A 19,193-nucleotide genomic window follows, 5' to 3' on the forward strand; every position below is an offset into this window, starting at 1 on the left:
TTTTACTCCACTGGGATTACCCTGTCTTGAGGGATTTCTTTGTTTTCTGCTTTAGATTTCCCCCTTTCTTAGCTGTAGTACAGCCGTACCATTTCAGCTTGCTAGTGCAGAAAGATGTTGTGAATTCAGTTGCTGAATGAGCCCGGCCTGACTGCAAACACTAACATTGCTAGAGAGATGCCAAAGAGTTCCAGGTGAATCTAACCTGATCCTGGGCAACAGCGAAACGGTAAGATGGGGCTTGTTTAAATCTCTGGGATTAATTGGGTGCTGGGGTTTCCCGTTTCAACCCGAAACCTAGTTATCACATGCTTCCAACTTGAGCAGGATTCATTCTGTGCATGTCAGGGTGGGTTTTCTCGGGAATGCTTAAAATCCAGGCAGAGGGAGGCGGTGGGAAGCTGGGAACGCCACATGAGACCTCTCGGCAGCCACCCTGGTGAGACTCCCCGGCAGCACTGCCTGCGGTTTGTAAATATCAGGGAAAAGGTAGGGGAAGGCTTAAAAGCAATGCTTTTCTCGGTACAGTTTTGCATTTCTCTCTCCAGTAGCCTTATTTATTATTGCATTAAGAGGATAGTATGGGCAATTTTTTCCGATATATGCTTGGCTGAACGCCCTCTGGGACAAGTGAGTGAAGGACGTGATCAGCCACTTTTTCATCTCTGCTAACAAGTCTGTACATCTTGCTGAATAAATGTCTTTATCAGTTACAGATTTGCTTGATGATGGAAGATAAAATTAAAATGATCCTTTATAAATCCATGCTATATCATGGACATCAGAGTATCTTTTTGCCTTGTTAACCTCTGTGATTATTTTATTTCTCTTGCATGCTGTCTTTATTTAATAAAACAAAAAGTGAGGTAGTCATTTTAAGTAGACGTTCTTGAATGCTTATGTAGGAGTGTGTTGGCAGCGGTTTGGATCTTAGTGGAATATTTCAGCGTATGAAAGCTTAGAGCAGCAGCATGTTCAGGGAAAGAGAGGAGGAAAAAAGCAGCAGTTATCATTAGTACAAGAAAGAAAGATTAAAATGTGGCCATTGTGTGGAATAATTTGAATTATTTTTGATGACTTAACTGACAGCTAGTGTGCTTCAGTTGTAGATCAAGCCATAGATTAATCTCAACAGAAATACAGTGGAACTGAACAAAAGAAATATTTCACCATGTTTTAGTATTTAAAGGAAACCAACTGTGGTAGTAATGCTAGAGTGATTAAATATGTTTTTTGTTATTACTAGTTAAGGGTAAAAGCAGAGGGTTTTATTTCTAGAGGAGCATGTTTATACTTTAGGCAGTATGTGAATTATACTCCAAGAAGAGATCAGTTGTATATCAATGTGGGATCAAATAACTAGTTTGACAGCGATTCATGTTTGCTTTTTCTGTACTTGCCAATTAAGGGTTTTTTATTCTTAGTCACTGAATACGATTAAAGGGGGAAGATTCGGTCCTACCTCAATTATTTTCTGAAGGTTTCATTATTATTTTGCTGGAGTTCCTTATTTAAAAAAATATATTTTCTAAATGTGTGACACTATAGGTACTGCAATGTAAGTGTTGTGAAGTGGGCTGTTTCACAGTGTATACAAACTTAATTTGCATAGTTTTGTCTCAGAAAGTAGAGATGCTTTTTTTTGGTCAAGAATAACATTGAATGTTTCTATTACAATAATTATTTCAGCTGCAAGCATTTTTAGGGAAGTTTCTTTTGCTTATACTGCTGTACCTATAATAAATTACAACCCTTCAGTGCATTTGCCATTGTTTAACAGATAGAAGTAATGCAACCATTTGTGTTTGCTCTCAGGTTGTACAAGGAATGAAAGTCCAGAAACTCCTAGGCACATGGGATTTTTTAAAGCAAATTTCAAATTAGAGTATTTCTTAGTGGTATTTTTTCATCTATGTATACGTGTAAAAGTTGTTACTTCCACCCGCTTTCTTCCTCCAAGTGTTTTTTCTCCCCAAATGTAAAACTATCAATCAGCTCTGTTTGCTGTGTTACTACTGTTTCTGGAGTTCTACTGTTTTAGTTTTCTAAGCTTAAGAAATCAATAATGTTTTTGACATTTTTTATTGATAAATAATATTCCCTATGGTAATATTTATTTAAACACAGATCCTGAATTAACTGGGGAGAAAAAATAACATATAATATGGAAAATGTGCCCAAAAGTTAAGAATGCAGATGGGAACCTAAGAAATACATAGTTTAATAGACGGTTAGTGCTGAGTGCTCTATAAAGATTACAATCTTCTCTGTGTGGATCAGTTTTGTAGTGAGGCTGAGGTCTGTCACGGCAGGAGATAAGAGCTTACGTGAGGAGTGAATGTTTGCCGTAGTCTCCTTCATGGCTCTGACTCCAGATAGAAAGAACTTCAAAAAGTTGGAGTTGAGCAGGCTAAAAATCATCAACATCGCATCTTAGTGCAGGGAGGTTACTCAGCCTTTGAAGTCCTACAGGAAAAAGTCCTACAGGAAAAATGATCACCTAACTATCTCTTCTTAGCTATCTTGCTGTGTAAATCTTAAACAAAACTAAACAAAAAATATCCCTAAAAACAAACGCACACATAGTTTTTAACGTTTTCCCCCCTCACACTGTAAGCTCGAGTGGGCTGTTGAAAAAGTTGACCTCTGAGTAGGTACTCTGTCTCAGGCAGCAGTTCTTGTTTCTCCCAGAGACCCCACAGACAAGAAAATGGATGGTACCATTACTAGGGCCTGCAACTCTCTCTGAAGTTGTGGCAGGGGAGGTTTAGATTAGATATTAGGACAAATTGCTTTACTGAAAGAGTGGTCAGGCACTGGAACAGTCTGCCCAGGGAGGTGGTTGAGTCACCATCCCTAGAGGTGTTTAAGAAACGTCTAGATGTGGCACTTCAGGGCGTGCTCTAGTGACAGAGATTGTAGGTTGTTTGTTTGTGTGTGGTTTGTTGGGGTTTTGTTTGTTTGTTTGTGTTTGGGTTTTTTTTGGTGTGTGTATGGTTGGACTCGATGATCTCAAAGGTCCTTTCCAACCATGAAGATTCTATGATTCTATGTCCAGAGGAGGGCAAGAAAGCTGGTGGGGGGTCTGGAGCACAAGTCTTATAAGGAGCAGCTGAGGGAGCTGGGGTGGTTTAGTGTGGAGAAAAGGAGGCTGAGGGGAGACCTTATCACTCTCTACACCTACCTGAAAGGAGGCTGTAGCGAGGTGGGGGTCGGTCGCTTCTCCCAAGTAACAGGTGATAGGACAAGAGGAAACAGCCTCAAGTTGCACCAGGCGAGGTTTAGGATGGGTATTAGGAAAAATTTCTTCACTGAAAGGGTTGTGAAGCATTGGAACAGGTTGCCCAGGGAAGTGGTTGAGTCACCATCCCTGGAGGCATTTAAAAGATGTGTAGATGCGGTGCTTAGGGACATGGTTTTGTGGTGGATTTGGCAGTGCTCGGTTAATGATTGGACTTGATGATCATAAAGGTCCTTCCGACCCAGACGATTCTATGATTTTATGACTAGGCCGCAGTGCCAATACCCCTAGTTGATCCCAAGGGGTAGCTGGCCTGGGCACTGGGGGAGTGAGTCACACAGCTCCACTGGGCTCCAGTTGCTGGAGGTAAGAGATAATTTTGTCCTTTAAGGGAAATCCTTGCCGGCTACCACTGAGGTGACAGCCTCACGCAGGTTTGGGTACCCTGGCCTGGCCTGGCCTGACCTGCATGGTCAGGAGGAATTTGCTGGGGTGAGAGCTTGGCCCGGGTCCGGTGAGGCTTCAGGCTGAAATATTTGGTGGCTTCTCTACAAATGTGAGAGTAGATGAGCACCGTAAAGGTCACAGGAGCTGCCAAGCAGATCCAGATGGCTTTGTTGGGGTTATTTCCCTTTGAAGTCCTGGCAAGGCAAAAATACTCTGCTGTCAGGCGGTGCTATACATGGTTTGTAAATCGGGTTTGGTAATACTAGTGTTAAAATTTTCCTACATGTTTCAAGTAGTGATACAATGATAATTACAGTTTGCAAGCCACGTTGAAATGAAGGAGAGTATCCTAGCAAATATTAATTAAAACAACGGAGAGACTGTGTGATACCAGTACTCCAAAGCCTGTTTCTGAACTAAAGAAAAATGTAGCTGGTGTTCCTAATTCGGGAAGAACAGGTTAAATATTTAAATATGTTTTCTGAGCTTGAGTTCTCTGAGGTAGGTCCAGACTGGTTTGCAGCGTCTTTGATTGGATTTTGCATTTGATGCCATGGCAGGAAGGTACCTGAATGGAAAGTTGCTTAGTTAAGGAACGGACTCTTAAGGAATTTATTCTTTTTTAATCCTGCTATCACAAAGTTAATGTCAGGACAACTTCTCCGGGCAGCAGGTCCATCAGTGATGAAGTGCTTCTTCCATGTACATAGTGACTTCTGGTTTTTCGTGTAGTTTGGTAAATACCTTTCTGTGACTACTTTTTGCTTTTGACATAAGTTTATTTTATATTGTCAGAATTATTGATTATATGCATCTTTTTCATGTGTGGCATGTGTTTCACTGATATCTTTGATTCTACCCCCTAATATAAGCCTCATTCTGTATTTATAAATTTAGCAAAAAAGCAAGTAGAAAAATAGCAGGGAGGTGATTTTCTATTATAAGATTTTTGAATCAGCAGCATAAACAGAGCATTTTACCTCTGTAAAAATAACTTTTGGGCTTTTCCCTCTATTGCTGGTCAACTGAAGTTGTATTCTGATCTTGCTCTTCTGTTCATGGTCTTTTTGAATGGATGGGCCTTCTCTGAAGTTCCTATATCAGTTCTGGACTGGCCCACAGAGAATGCAGAAGCAGGCAGTTTTATCTGTTAATTGTCTTACTCTGTGATGATGTGCTAGTCAGAAATGGTGTGAAAAGTGTGGCTGGAGACTTTTGTTTCATTTTGAAAAAATTTTACAATTTATTATTAGAATTTTGGTAAGTTAATGCTACAGTAGAGCTTGCTATCTCATCCTACTGACTATGAGAGATCGGTTGCAGCTTCTGATTGATAAAGATCTGTGATAAACTTCATCTAGACATTATTGAAATATAAAGTAATCTAAGCTAGTGCCAAACATCATATCAGCAAGCTTTTGACCCAGTCTGTATCATTCTATCCTGTAAACTGTATAGTATTCATGTTAGTTGTATTTCAGTTTTGCTGTGTAGGATGTTTATAATTTAATATTAAATTGTATACAAGTTACCTGAAGGGGAAAATACCAAATCTTGCTGAGTGAGCAGTGAGGAAATAAAACCACTAGGAAAAAGTGTAATGCCTGTTTATATATTGTGAAAACTCAGCTTCATTTAAGTAATTTCTGATGCTTTTTGGTCTACAGGCTTAGTACGTTTGAGTATGTCCTCTCCCAGTTTACTAAATCTTTCTGTGAGTGCAAAGAAAATGTATTTAAGCCTGTAGAGAATATGTGTAAATTATGCTTGTCCAGACTTCCCTGTAAATAGTGGTTTTTTTAATGAACAAATGGATTCCGTTGATAAATATCGGCTATAGAAATGTTATTTTAATGTTGTGCAGAAGATTTGCCTTGGAAAGTTCCATCACAGCTTAGTGATGGGTGCGATTGCTTTTGCTGCTGCCCGGGAAAGCGGTGGAACCACCACCCGTAACTTTCAAGTTGGCAAGGAATTCCCTGTATTTGACAAAGTAGTCCAGATAGATACATAAAATTATATAATTATAAAATGTGATTATACTGCTGGTAGGCAGCCGTGCCGGAAAAGCTGTGCAAAATATCTGCAGTCAGTCTCAGTTTTGTGAAATATTTTCGTGAGAAACGTAATGCGCTGTAAGGGTGGAGGACTTCTCACTGATGTGTTTTTCGACCAATTTGATTCTTGGGGTCTGTTGTTCGTTGAAAGTGATGCAAGATGAACTCACAGCTTTGGAGGTGCAAATTGCCACCAACTGTAGGAGGCTTGACTGTTTCATACTGTTATAGCTTTTTCTTTAGAATTGATTTGAGCACAGTCATAAGTCTACTGCAGCACATGTTTTTGCTTGAACACATCAAAGCAGCAGCAGTGATTTTCAGTTGTCTTGAAATATCTAGTTTTTTTTTAAAATTGAGCATTATGTCTATGCTGTTCAGAGAATTCTTCTTATAAAATTATAGTTTTCCTTATAATGAGCTCTTCCCACTATCAGTTTGAAACCTCTCCATTTTAAGTTTTATGTGTCTTTGCAAGAAAAGATACACTGGAGTGTTCTTCATATTCTGAATAATTTCAGATGCTACAATTTTCATTACGCCCCCTGACAAAATTCTGAATTATAGGACATGGTACATTTGCAAGGGTTCTGCCATTTTTTTTCCAGCGTAGCACAGTATGTACTGAGAAGCAAGTTGCATTATGCTTTCTTACACCTTTTTGCTTTGAAAGCTATTGTGCTACTGCAGGTCTGACAAACTGCAGCTGCTAGAAAATTCCTTTAAGACTTTTCTTTCAATTTTTGTAGAATTCTGTAACCAGGTCATTTATCTGAGGGGAAAAAAAATAAAAGAAAAAGGAACAAGTTAACAAAAAGAAGTCAGGTGCATGTGAGATCCAAACACAGATGACGATTCACTAAATTTAATTGTTTGTGAAGCTGGACTTGTCATCCTCGTCTGAACTCTCAAACTTCCATGAAAGAAAACAATGGCAGAAAGGTCATGGATGGCTGTTACTAGATTTTTGGGAGACTGGCTTGGAATATAGGTTATTCAAATCCCTGAAGAGTACTCGCATAAGAGAATAATGACAAAGTTGAAGCTCTTTTTCTGTCTATACCTTTATACTGTGTTGATTTGATAGAGGATACCTTGTCACATTCAGTGGTGTGGAAGATAATATGTAAGGGAGCAGATCTAGAATCGCTCACAGAGCTTGTCTTTCCTTGTGACATTGATCTGCCTTGGAAGCTGCATTTCTCAAGCTGTAGGGTTGTTGACCCTCAGGGATAAAGCACCTAAGAGCAGGAGAGATTCCTTTCTTGGTGCTGGAATGAAACTTTGAAATGCGTTAGCGGAATGAAATAAAAGTACTCTCATTATCTAGTTTTTCCTCTACCTTCTGCTAAAGATAGTAAAAAGGAACTTTTGAAGAGAAAGAAGGGAAGGAAAGGAAAGAAGAACAGATGCAGAAAAGAGGGGAGGGAATGAAGTAAGAAATTTTTTGTGGGTTTTTTTTTTTTTTTTTTTTAGATGAAGGAATTGGTCTGAATGCAGGAGGAAAAGCCACACTGATTTACCATTCTAGCCTTGAATTATTTCTTGGGAAGCACTTCTTAAGAGTCTGCTGAAGATAATGCGAGACTCCCATTGATTTGTAAAGGATGGTACAAAATGCTGCTTCAGTGCAATGAAGGTTGTTGTCATACCTGACAAAAAATGCTTTTAAAACTTTTCGGTCTGCGAATTCACATATTTTGCACAGATGATTGTGTAACCTGTCCCCTTCCTCTTTTTGTTTTATAAGAAAAGTGCTCTTCAGCATATATATGAAGGTTGGTCTTGAGTTCTGAAACTATTGTCTGATTTGTCAGTTTGAAACAAACTCTCTGGTTCATTGCAATTAGAAATTAAGTTTTTATCTCATCATATCTCATTGCTTTCTTGCCCTAACTTTGGGCTCATCAGATAGAAGTTCACTTCTTAATTGAGTAGTTGGGTTTAAGTCTTAAACTATCAGTTGCATGACCAGATCTGATCAATAGCATCATTTTTTTTACAGTCCCTGCTTGTAGAAGAAAAATTCTTGGTTTTATTTTGCAACCGAAGTACTTGATGATACCTGTAAAAGAATCAAGAGACTTGCTAGGGTAAGCAAAGGAGCCTAAAGGAACTAGGTAGAACCTATTTTCAAGTCATGGAGTTGTTTACCATTTATTTTCTCAAAAACCTTACTGACAGCCTCAGAATTTAGCAAGAATAGGCTTGCTGTCAAGTCTCTCAAGATTTCTCACACTTGAACATGGCAGTGGGAAGACTTACTGCATTTATGGATGTGCCTTTGATAACTTCATGATCGGGGGGAGTGTTGAAGGATAGAATAAAATTATAAACCTGTAAACACAGAAAGACTTAATATAATGTTCGTACAAAACTACTAATAATGCACTTATGGAAAGAAAACTGTATAAACTTACACTGGCACATGTAGCCATCTGTTGGAGCAGGAGGCCGATATGGGAAAGGGACTGAAAATATTTTTTTAATCTTTATTTTTAAATGCTGTTCATATGGTTACAGAGGAGGATAGACAACAGATACAAATGGGTAACTAAGTAAAAGAGTATAGAAACCACCTGTCACAATTTCATGGCAGAGTGTTTATGTTCAGACACTTTCTCCACCGCTCTACTGGTTACCAAGGAGTCTCTGGCTTGTGCCTGGCGCTGGCAACTGCCTCTCCCACGCCGACACCTCTGCTGATCCGCTCCTCCATCCTCCTGCTTGGTTTACTGGAGGAACGACCCTCCTGCTTTTGGATGCAGCAAGTCTTGAAGCAGGTTAATGGAAGCAGCAGCCGGATTGCAATTGCAGGAAGAGCGTGAATGCCATATTGTATACCACTTTTTGGCAAACCTGAGCATCGCACAGGTAGAGGGAAGAATTTATTTGCTAGGCTTTAATACTAACACAGTTATTGTATTTTGGGGCATAAGTACAGAAATAGAGCAAAACCTGCCTTTAGATCAGCTCTGTTGAGTTTCTGTCTCTTTTAATGTATGTTACAGGCTGTCAGGATTTATGTGTGACCTTTAGCTGAGACCCTGTCCTTAGGTGACTCCTCCTGATGACTATTGTTGCAGAACAGGATTTTTTTTGAGGACATATGTAGGCTTTTATATACCTAAAGTCTAATCTGTGTTCTCTTCAGATCAGACCTTTTTTCTTGTGAGGAGAGGAACATCAACTTTGGTGTTCTGAAAACTCATTTTTCTGAAGTTAAACTGTACTATGAACAGAAAAAAAAATGAATTTTAGAAGTTCTCAGCTGTACCTTGCTGCATGTAAGGGACATAAAATCGTGCAGTATTTCCTGGCTCCCAGCATTGTGCTTGATTCAGTAATTATGATAAATTTTAGGTATTAATTTAGCAGAATAAATTGCAAGTTTGGTGGGGCAGGGGGGAGAAGGAGAGGAAGGAGCTGTGTAAGCACTGCCCATAATAACTTCCAGTATAAAACTTTATTCAGGTGTTTAAATTTCTTTTCAGATTTGTATGATCTTGGGATTCCTACTCTAAATCTGATCAGTTGGCCTTTATGTGAGAGTGACTTGTTTCTCACTTGGAAATTCAGCACAGACATTTAATGTGCTCCTTGAGTGCAGTGTTTCAGACAAACACAGGGAATTAATGTCAGAGCTTCCAGTTCAAAAATTCTTCCATCTGGCACTTCAGTGACCTTTTTATATTTGCCTTCTTCCATATGACAAAGACAGTTGGTTTAACATCAGCTTCGACTTCAGAAATAAAACAGCCATTTTTGGAGAGTGCCTTTGAGATGGGCTGTGGGAGATGTATGAGTAAGTTTGTGGTAGGTACAGCAAGGAGCATACCATATCCCTGGATACCATTTTCAGTCTCCAAGCTCTGTTTTCCATTGCATTTGCAGTTCATAGCTAGCATTGCTAGCAATCTCTGCATCCAAATAAAGCTGAACAAATAATACCCAAGAATATGAATTACAGTTCTGGGACGCAGTTGAGCCTGTTACCCTCCCCCAAAGGCTACCAGAAAGAAACCACAGTCCATCAGGGCAGGAAAAGAAATGCCTGTTCTATAATAATTTTTTCCTTCCTTTCCTTCCTTTCCTTCCTTTCCTTCCTTTCCTTCCTTTCCTTCCTTTCCTTCCTTTCCTTCCTTTCCTTCCTTTCCTTCCTTTCCTTCCTTTCCTTCCTTTCCTTCCTTTCCTTCCTTTCCTTCCTTTCCTTCCTTTCCTTCCTTTCCTTCCGTGTGTGACCATTACTCTGTTTCTTGGCCTGTGTTTTTTTCCCCTTTATTTTTCTCTTACTCAAGTTCACTTGCTGCTCTTTTTAGCTGTGCCCATCAAATGTTCAAACCAAAGAGCTGGTGCCAGTGATGACAGGGAAGGGTGAGTGTCGAAGGACCTCTTTCAAATTTGGGCCTCGATGCACTGGTAGTTCCAGTATGAACTAGCTGGTGATGTCATGCAGCATTACATGCTCCACTTCCCCTTTCACAATCTTATTCGCTCCCTTATCTCATCACTTGTTCTTCCTTGATCTTTTCCCACATTGTAGCTTTCTCACCAGCTGAACTCTCTTCTTGACCTGTTTGTGTTTCTGCTTGTGGGTGCAAGTCTTTTGCTGACCCTCTCTTCTCAGGGGAGATGGGGAGTGCTACCAGCTGGGCCGAGAAGCAGACAAGACCTGTGGTTATAAAAAGAGCGAGCCGCCCTACTGCTTTGTTCTCCAAAGAGAATGATTCTCCAGACAGTTGCGTTTTTATTTTGAACAAAGCTGCTTATAATGCTCCAGAACATTCCCAAATTGTGTTTTATAAGTAGCAAATGTCAAATTCCAGTGCTGCCAGAATGTGCAGATGACTTGTGTAGTTCCCAATTGCCATGGTACCAAGGCAAGATAGAAAATAACATGCTTATGAAAGATAATGAAAACTCCTATCCAGATAGGGTTTTTTCAGTGAAAATTAATGCTGGCCTTATGCTCTCAGCAATTCAGCTTTTGGGTTAGTAGTCACTTGGCTATTTGTGATTTTTTTTCTTTATACATCTGTCAGCTAAATGCAAGCGTTAAGTCTTATTCTCTGTAATAATGAGATTGTTGTGCTACCTTCCAGAGGGCTTTGGCTCTACAAATTATAATCTATATCTTCATAAAATTTCGCTTTAAAAAGCCCAAGTGGTTTACAAAATGAATTAGTGTTCCCAGTGTCTGCTTGTGATAGCGGTGGGATCATTATTATAACCAAAAAATGTATTTTTTTGAGGTTGAGTGACTTCCTTGCCTCAAGTCACTCAGTAATTTATTTATTTTTGCATTGTGGGTGCTAGATCTTGAGTTTCCATATATCAGGTCCTTTCATACTACTTCTCTTGGAACAGTACAAGTAGGCAATTCAGGTGTTCTGTTCTGATTTTTTGGTAAGAATTTTGGATGTTCGCCCTGGTATTTACCCAACCGACCACTTTTTCCCAGGATGTACACAGTGGCAAGGACCAATAGAGAGTAGAAGATGCATGGTAGTATTTTAATATTTCACATAAGTCCATAGGTACTGCATGATCATAGTAATCATTTGTAGGATTTTACATGCAGGAATTAAAAGACAGGTATAATGCATCTTCCTAAAAGATGTGATGAGCTTCAAAGCAGTATGTCTTTACACTATGCAAGCATTTTTAAGTTGTTTTTTTTTTTCTTCTATGTAGTAGGTTGTCTGGTCTGTCGTGCCAAAGTTGATTTTTCTTTGTTATTGAAGATATCTTTAGTCATGTGAATAAATTCCACTGATAGGGAACAGCCTATCTTTTACTAAGTACGCTAACAGGTGATTAATTCAGGGGACATTCATGACTGTTTTAAAATTCATGAACCGTAAGCACTATAAATTACTTACATGTTTTAACTGATCACTCTCGCTCTTTAAATGATAGATTACTTTAAACAGTAAATTAGTTAATCCAGCAACCTTTAATTCTAAGAATCCGGTATGTTTGGGACTTCTTAATTTTGCTGACAGTGAGAAAGTGAAAAAAATCTTGCATTGAATCTATCACAATAACTAAATCTGATAAACCTTTTTTTTTTTTTTTTTTTTTTTACATTAATCCCAAATGCAGATTAAGCAGTATTGCTTGAAATAATACAAGGTGATTCAAAGAGACATCTTTATTTAGAAATCGTTCCATGAATGGTTATAGTGATTTTTATTTATTTAATAGGACTTATTGTGGACTTTATGCATGGAACATAAATACATTTCTTGTGATTTCAGTCTCTTAACTTCAGCAGTAATCTTTATGGGGAAAATTTGGCTATTTGCAGACATTATGTCTTGAGATGTGATAAATAGTGTGATGTTAGGCTAGGGGCTGTAGGAAACTCTAGCCAGTGATCCTTACTGATGTAATGATGACTAAGCCTGTTTATCCTGGAGCAGCCTTGGGATCTCCTCAAATTGATTGTGAGACTAATTAGGATGAGAGGGGGAAAAAAGACTGTCCAAGCTGTTTTGTTGTCTGTTGTGCATTGTCTTCTGATTCTGATCAGCAACTAAGAAAGTGTAAGACCACGTTATGCTTTTTTGCGGATCTAATATTAGGAATTTCGAGGTGCGCTTTCTTTAATGTTCTAGGTGTGTGGTAATGACTCTTTTTACTTTAAATAAATAAAAACACAGACAGAAACACTAAAATAACTTCTAATACCAAACTGTGCTAACTTTTATGGGGTGGCTTTTTATTTTACTTTACATTGCCAGAATCTGTGATAGCTCAAGTAATACTGGAAGTTGCTTTTCAAACAACTGCAAGGCAGGTCTTTGTGCTATAGGTTTTAAGTGGCGAAATGACTTCTGTTTTACCATCTCTCATTTTGTCTTACCTTTTTAGTTGAGACAGTCTAAATAACTGTAGACAAATTAAAACAGCGAGTTTATTATTTCAGTCGTCAGGGTGTGGAGAATGGATGAGATACCAGTGGTTGCTTTGGTGACTGCTTGGGGTATTGGCATTCTGTTTGGCAGCAGAGTGTGAAACAACTTGGGGAATTACAATTGTGTATTTAACGTTAATGATCCTTATGTGAGAAATGAGATGGGCAGGATGTTCACGGAGAGGTGCTTCTGTTGGACCATACCTGGGCTGACAGGCATCTTTCCTCTAAGGCTGGGGTCAGGGAATCTCAACTATTAAAACTTCTGCTTCACTGAGTAGGAACAGTCATTGCTATTTTCAGATTAATTCCTTTCCCATGAAGGCACTGAGTCGCTGGACAGTTTCCGAGTTCTGCTTTGGAAGTGCTTTTCCAATCAGTAACTTCAAACACAAAAAATGAGTTTCTGTAGGATCACTCTGTTCTCTGTGGAGAAGAACAAGGCTCCTTCCAAAGGGAGGTTGGGCATTGGAGTCTAGTTCGGGTTTTCTAGGACTTTCATCTTGGTACCAAAGCAAAAGCTTGGGGGATGTATGTCCTACAAGTAAAGTTCACTGATGTGAATATCATACATACCATTGCCTTGATTTTGTTTTACCTTTTTTCCATGTAAGAAGTATATTTTTTTTTTATGTATACTCCTTGTCCCTGCTCCTCTGCTGCCGTTTTTGCCAACATCTGTTTTTCAGCATGCTTCTCCGAGGTACCACTATTGGAATTTCTGCCAGGTTGGAACTTAGGTGGCAGAAAGCAGCTGTAGCCTCTTTTATGTCTCATGTATGGGCCACCTAACATGCCTGCAGTCAGAGGTGGTGAATCAGTCAGTGATTTTCGTGAGCTTTTACTATCTGATGTAAGGTTGGGAAGGAAGGGAATGTCTGCTGAAACAGTGCTTACATGACAGAGTTTTTTGGTGTATTGCCTGTTCCACTTGTAATAATATGTAGTTGTTGAATGTATTAAGTTGATTGTCCTATTTTTAAATGCTGTTTCCTATAAAAAAGAGAGAAAGCATAAACGAAGGTCCCATTTCTCTGCTCTCCATAGTTACGAGATGTGCTGGCAGAAATACCTCTTCTGAAAGTGATAACTGTGATTTCATTGCACTGCTTTTAAAAGCCAAACAGTTTCTGAAATAGTTTATACTTCTGAAAGTTACATTTTCAATGTAGTTTGTGGTGGAAGTACCAAATTATGCAGTTACTCCTGAAGGGGAAAGAATCACTTAACGTGTTGACATACCTTAATGTTTACTTGTGTGAGGACTTTTGTTAAAGAAACAGTAATTAAAACTGCTTAATAACTCATGTTGTGCACTAGATAGAAGTTTCTTTAAATGGATATTGCATTCATATTGAAAAGTTATTGCCTTCTCTTTCTTTTGATTGCATTTTGTAAAGCATGATTGTCATCTTGTATGACAAGCCAAGATATCACCTATATTGTCTCCATATACATTTGGGGTAAGTGCTTCTAATAGTTAAGATGCCATTGATCACATCTTCATGTAGCACTGGTTTAGGCTGTGGTGGCATTTACAGCATCTCAATGAGTGTCTAGGCTCTGTGGTTTTAAGTACAGCATTACATAGATTTATAGAGCAAGGGCCAGAAGGGGTGTTGAATCATATAGATTGACTTCCTATATGTCATGAGCTCTTACACTTTGTTTTTTATTCTGGTAACTGCAGCTAAAGCAGGTACTCAACAAAATCATCCAGTCTTGAGGCTGCACTGGCAAGAGATAGTTTTCATTACTTTCTGAATGACTTTGTCATCTTTACTGGAGCGCGTGAGGGTTGTCCTGCATGTAGGGTTATTCAAAGAATAGCCCCAAACCACCTATGCCTTTTGCAGATAAAACAGATGAAATGGGGTGAAAAGAAAGATCCTGTCTTACACATGGCAAAATGGCCTCAGAAGGAAATTCTGATTAGCCCAGAGGATTGCATGGAAGCATCTAAAAGGCTGAAAACGACCCTGTCTCCTTTGTGACAAATACTGTGCTTTAACTGGAAAATGGTACTTACTCTTTTATGCAAAAAGAAAGCTGGAACTAAGAGGGGGGAGTTTAGATTTCTCCTGACTACCAGCAAGGAACTGCCAGGTGGTAGAGAGTGGTTTACAGGTCTAAGAGCTTCTGATGTTAAGTATTTGTATGAGTATTTGAGAGGCTGAAATTTATACGCATCACTTCTGTTATGCAGTACAAGGGAAAAATGATACTTAAAAGGCTGAATTAGTGTAACAGAAAAATTCAAGCCTGTACCATTCCTAAAAGGGATATACTCATCCCAGTGATATCTGAGATCATTTGTATGCGCAGGAAGATCTCCAAAATGTGGACATACACTGTTGCTCTTTTGGATGATAAGTCTCTATAGAATAAGTTCTACCATCAGTGGGTGTACCCACTGCCCAGGGGCAAAAGCAAGGCCATTGTGGTAGTTTAACTCTTGCTGATGGAGGGAAACCTGAAACTACCAATGAGTTTACTGCAACTTTAAGCTGTGTAATTTTGAAGTTATAGCCAGTGCCCAGCACTGACATTTTAGACCTGCTCCTTTCAGCTTTCACAGAACAGAGTTTCAGTGTGAAGCTGTACTTGGCCTATCAAAGTCAGAATGTAAACCAACCGCTTAAATATTGTTTCTCTTCAGAATTTTATAGGAAGGATAGATGGATTGGAAATGCGTATCCTTCAGCAACAGCATAAGCTCAGTTCTGTTGGCTTGACAGTGCACTGTGGTCAGCAGTCACTTGGAGAGAATGTTTTGTTTCTGCTAGGGAAGTATTGATAGAGGTGAGAGAGAAGTGGTGAATGAAACCCCTTGCCCAGCGCCGGCAGGAGAAGTGCTGCAGTTGCAGAGCAGGCAGAGGAGCACCGGGAGCAGCCCCTGCTTTTGCACTTCTCTGCAGCCTTCAGTCTTTTCCACTGGTGATGCCGGTGTTCAGTCTGTGCATCCACTGAGGTGTTTGACTTCTGAGCAGCGGCTGGTTGGTGTACGTCTTGATTTTAGTCGTTTGCAAATGTTTGAAGTTGGCTATTAGAAGGCAGTTGTGGGGTTTTTTTTATCCTACTCCAGATTCAGTCAAGTGACCTGAAGGTTAAAGTGGCTCCCTTCAATATCTAATTCCAAACTATTACTGCTTCCAGTAGAGACGATCAATAGTAACAGCTGTCTTGCATGTTGGTTTTTTTTTTTAATGCAATGCTTACTTGGCCCATGTTAGAACTAGCCATGGAGATTTTCCAGTGGAAAAAGAAACTAGAAGCAGCACTCATGGCATTATTATCTATAGTATGTTTATAGCTGTGGATTCCAAACATTTTAACTGGCTATAGGTGGCCTTTGGTAATTTGAAAGGAAAACAAGTACAAGCTTTTGAGCCTTTCCTCCCTGTTTCCTGCCGCTGTTTTCTGGATCATAGGATTTCATAGGCTGAGAAATACTTTCTGATTTATTTCCATCCCTGTCGATTAAGCAAAATGGAAGCACTGCTATTTTAATAGTAATTTCAGTTTACATCATAATTAAAACTTCTTTGTTGGGAGCAAGCATCACGAATCTGGAGAGGACAGTGGGAAGTATGTGGGTGCATGTCTGTGCATGTAAGTTGTTTCAGGGAAAAGCAGCCAATTAATTTTACAAGAAGGCTAATTAAAAATTCTTTGTGCAGCAGCTCTTTATCTTCCCTCTCTGAAGTAATATATCTTTTCTCTCTGAAGTAATAGACCAAAATTACATAATTGCCTTAATTTTGGCCTGAGAGGGAATTATCATTTGTAAGGAAGGGGGGCTGTTCCTTTTCTCAGTTAAAACTTGGTTAAGTTTTAGTCTTGGAGAAACCACTTTAATGAGAAGAAACGTGAACCCTTGTAAAGCCTGGTTTGCAGTGCGAGTAATGTCTGTCATTAGAGTTGACCTGCTGTATGATTGTTTGGCCAGATGGCACTGTGCAGGAAGTGTACTTTAAATTTTTAATGTACAAAAGAAATCTTTGATCTACAGTTACAGTGTATCATCAAAACCACAAAACATCAAAAATGTAAGTTATAGCCACCCAGTATGTCTATAAACAATTGAAATTAGTTGGATTTCAGGGGAAATGGCAAAGAATAATTTATTGGAGAAGTTTGTATTGGAGATACTTTGGGTTATGGGGAAAGAGTCCTGAATAAATTGTAAATATTTCTTTTTATTGTTTTCATGTTAACTATTTTATGACAGCAAGTTTTCAAAAATGCTTAGATTGTAGGTGCTTAAATGGAACATTATGCTTCTTTAATTGTATGTGTGTGAACAGTACAGTTGACAGCAAATTAACACTGTATATCCTTAAATACTTGCAAATATCTTGGAAAAAGTACACTGTAGATTCTTTTAATTTGCCTTATGATTTAAGGAGCCTCTGGGGTCTGCCTGTATCACATTCGTAGCCTTTCCCTGTAGCCTGAGAGCTAAGATTATTTCTTTTCTTCACAAGTAAAGGTCGAGTCTCTTATGGGTGAAAATGGAAGCTGAGGCCTCAAATACAACCCCCTACCAACTGTATGATCTAAAAAAAAAGTCTTATATGTTGGAATGTATTACAATGAAAAACATAAACGTACATGACTGGAGGATCTAAACTCACCGTTCTGCTCATTTAGTTCTTTTGAACTAGCAAGAGTGTATTTTGGTAGCTCAAGCAGCAAGTTGCAGTCTTCGAGGCTTGGCAGAGTCATACTTCACAGTAACAAAGAATTGAACTTCTGTGCTTTAGTGTGCCATTAAGCTGCAGTCTCACGTTTCAGTGCCTGGGAATTGATTTACTGATTTGATTTTCTGAGACATATGGTGATAATAATAATAACACTGTATAAGCATTATTTAAAAATACAATAATATACCGGTATTGGATCTTCGGCAAGCCAGCATCGAAGTGCACACACAAACTACCATCATTTATTTAAGTTTAGTCTCATCCAGTTTTAAACAAATGGAAATCAATACTGCTTGCAGATATTGGTGGCTAGATTGGAGAAAGAAGTGAAGTGGCATTTTGCTAAGAGCACATTGTACAAGAAAAAACAAATGTATGAATTTTATGCATGTTCCTCTTTTGTCTTCTTTTTCAGGATCTTTTAGTACACTCTACAAAGATAGGCTTTTTATTGTTATGACTGTGGTGTGTTTCCCCTACGTAAAATGCATCCCTATGTAAAATGCAGGTGGTGTTTGCAATTTTAATGTAGAAATAGATAATGAATGCTTATGAAGTCCAATGCCTTTTTTGATGCTGGCTGATGTATGGATTGACACAGACTTTAAGCCTGTTAGAGTCAATGAATGCTGTTTTTTCCTTTCAGATATGTGTCACAAAGATGTCTACACGGAACTGCCAGGGAATGGATTCAGTGATCAAACCTCTGGATACAATTCCTGAGGATAAAAAAGTACGGGTTCAGAGGACGCAGAGTAGTTTTGATCCATTTGAGAAACCAACTAATCAAGTGAAGAGGGTTCATTCGGAGAACAACGCTTGCATTAACTTCAAAACTTCATCTGCAGGGAAGGAATCACCTAAAGTCAGGCGGCACTCCAGCCCCAGCTCTGTAAGTGCACAGTCCTGACACCTGCTTGCATACCAAATGGTGGCATTAATAAATGTTTTCTTGCTTAAGAAGGAAATGATTAGTTAAAACAAAACAAAAAGCTCATGGCGGCTATTAAAGATGTTTCCCATATATATTTGTAGTGTTATGTGTAAAATAGACTAAGAAAATAGAACTTGAAAAAGAGTATATTCTGAAATTCCTCTCAGATATTAGCTAGGGTGTCTTATGGGATTCCTAAGCATTTTCCTCTCCTGATCCTGGTATGGCATTATAGCTGCTGTAGTGTTTATGTTGCAAATTTTGCAGAGGGTTGCTTATTTATGAAGAAGAATTCTTTACCATGAATTTTAGGAAACCACACGAATTGCCTTTTTGATTTTTATATTTAGGTTTTAGAGAAACGGATCAGATTTGACAGATTTTGTTTACATTTTTAAAGTTTCTTTCTAAAATCAAGTAGTAAAAATAACATTTCTTTGTGTGTCAGAAACTGTGTGTGTGAGAGAGAGAGAGAAGAGAGAGAAACAACTCAGAGAGGTTTAACAACACATCATCATTGTTGTTTTATTCTCAAGTATTTTGAAAGAAACTAAATAAATAAAATGTCATATCTTTCATGCATAATGCCCAGAACAGATTTTCCCCAAAAGACCTTCAAAATTATTGAAAAACTATTTCTGTTATGCTTTGGCAAGAGAAATCCATAATAATGTGACCTTTTAGTTGAAGACTACGGATCTAAGCAGAATGAATGTAACGCTTCAAATCTTAGTTGGCGTGAAATAATTTAAAAGGTTGATTGCCTCTTCTTTTTTCTTTTCTTTCTTTTTTGTTTTGCTCTATCTTCTGGACATCTTCTGTCCTCCCTACAGAAGTTTGACTGAATCCTGTCAGACTTCTAAGAAGAAATGACAGAGATTCATTTTCT

The 19,193-nt window shown here is 38.6% G+C and overlaps 1 protein-coding gene across 3 annotated transcripts in view; it reads left to right on the forward strand.

Annotated features, from left to right (window-relative positions):
* CDK14 (cyclin dependent kinase 14) overlaps positions 1-19,193 on the forward strand; it is a 329,408-nt gene that overhangs the window by 68,321 nt on the left and 241,894 nt on the right. The window contains exons 1-2 of one of the 3 annotated variants that reach the window (XM_063324809.1): positions 91-229; positions 18,017-18,262. In XM_063324809.1, the coding sequence (XP_063180879.1) occupies positions 18,032-18,262 (231 nt within the window). In that variant the 5' untranslated portion in view covers positions 91-229; positions 18,017-18,031. Of the gene's footprint in view, positions 1-90; positions 230-349; positions 490-18,016; positions 18,263-19,193 lie in introns of those variants that run through there. The other 2 variants (XM_063324808.1, XM_063324807.1) reach the window with 2 other exon arrangements.

The sequence above is a fragment of the Chroicocephalus ridibundus genome, chromosome 2, assembly GCF_963924245.1.
Source record: "Chroicocephalus ridibundus chromosome 2, bChrRid1.1, whole genome shotgun sequence".
NCBI lineage: Eukaryota > Metazoa > Chordata > Aves > Charadriiformes > Laridae > Chroicocephalus > Chroicocephalus ridibundus.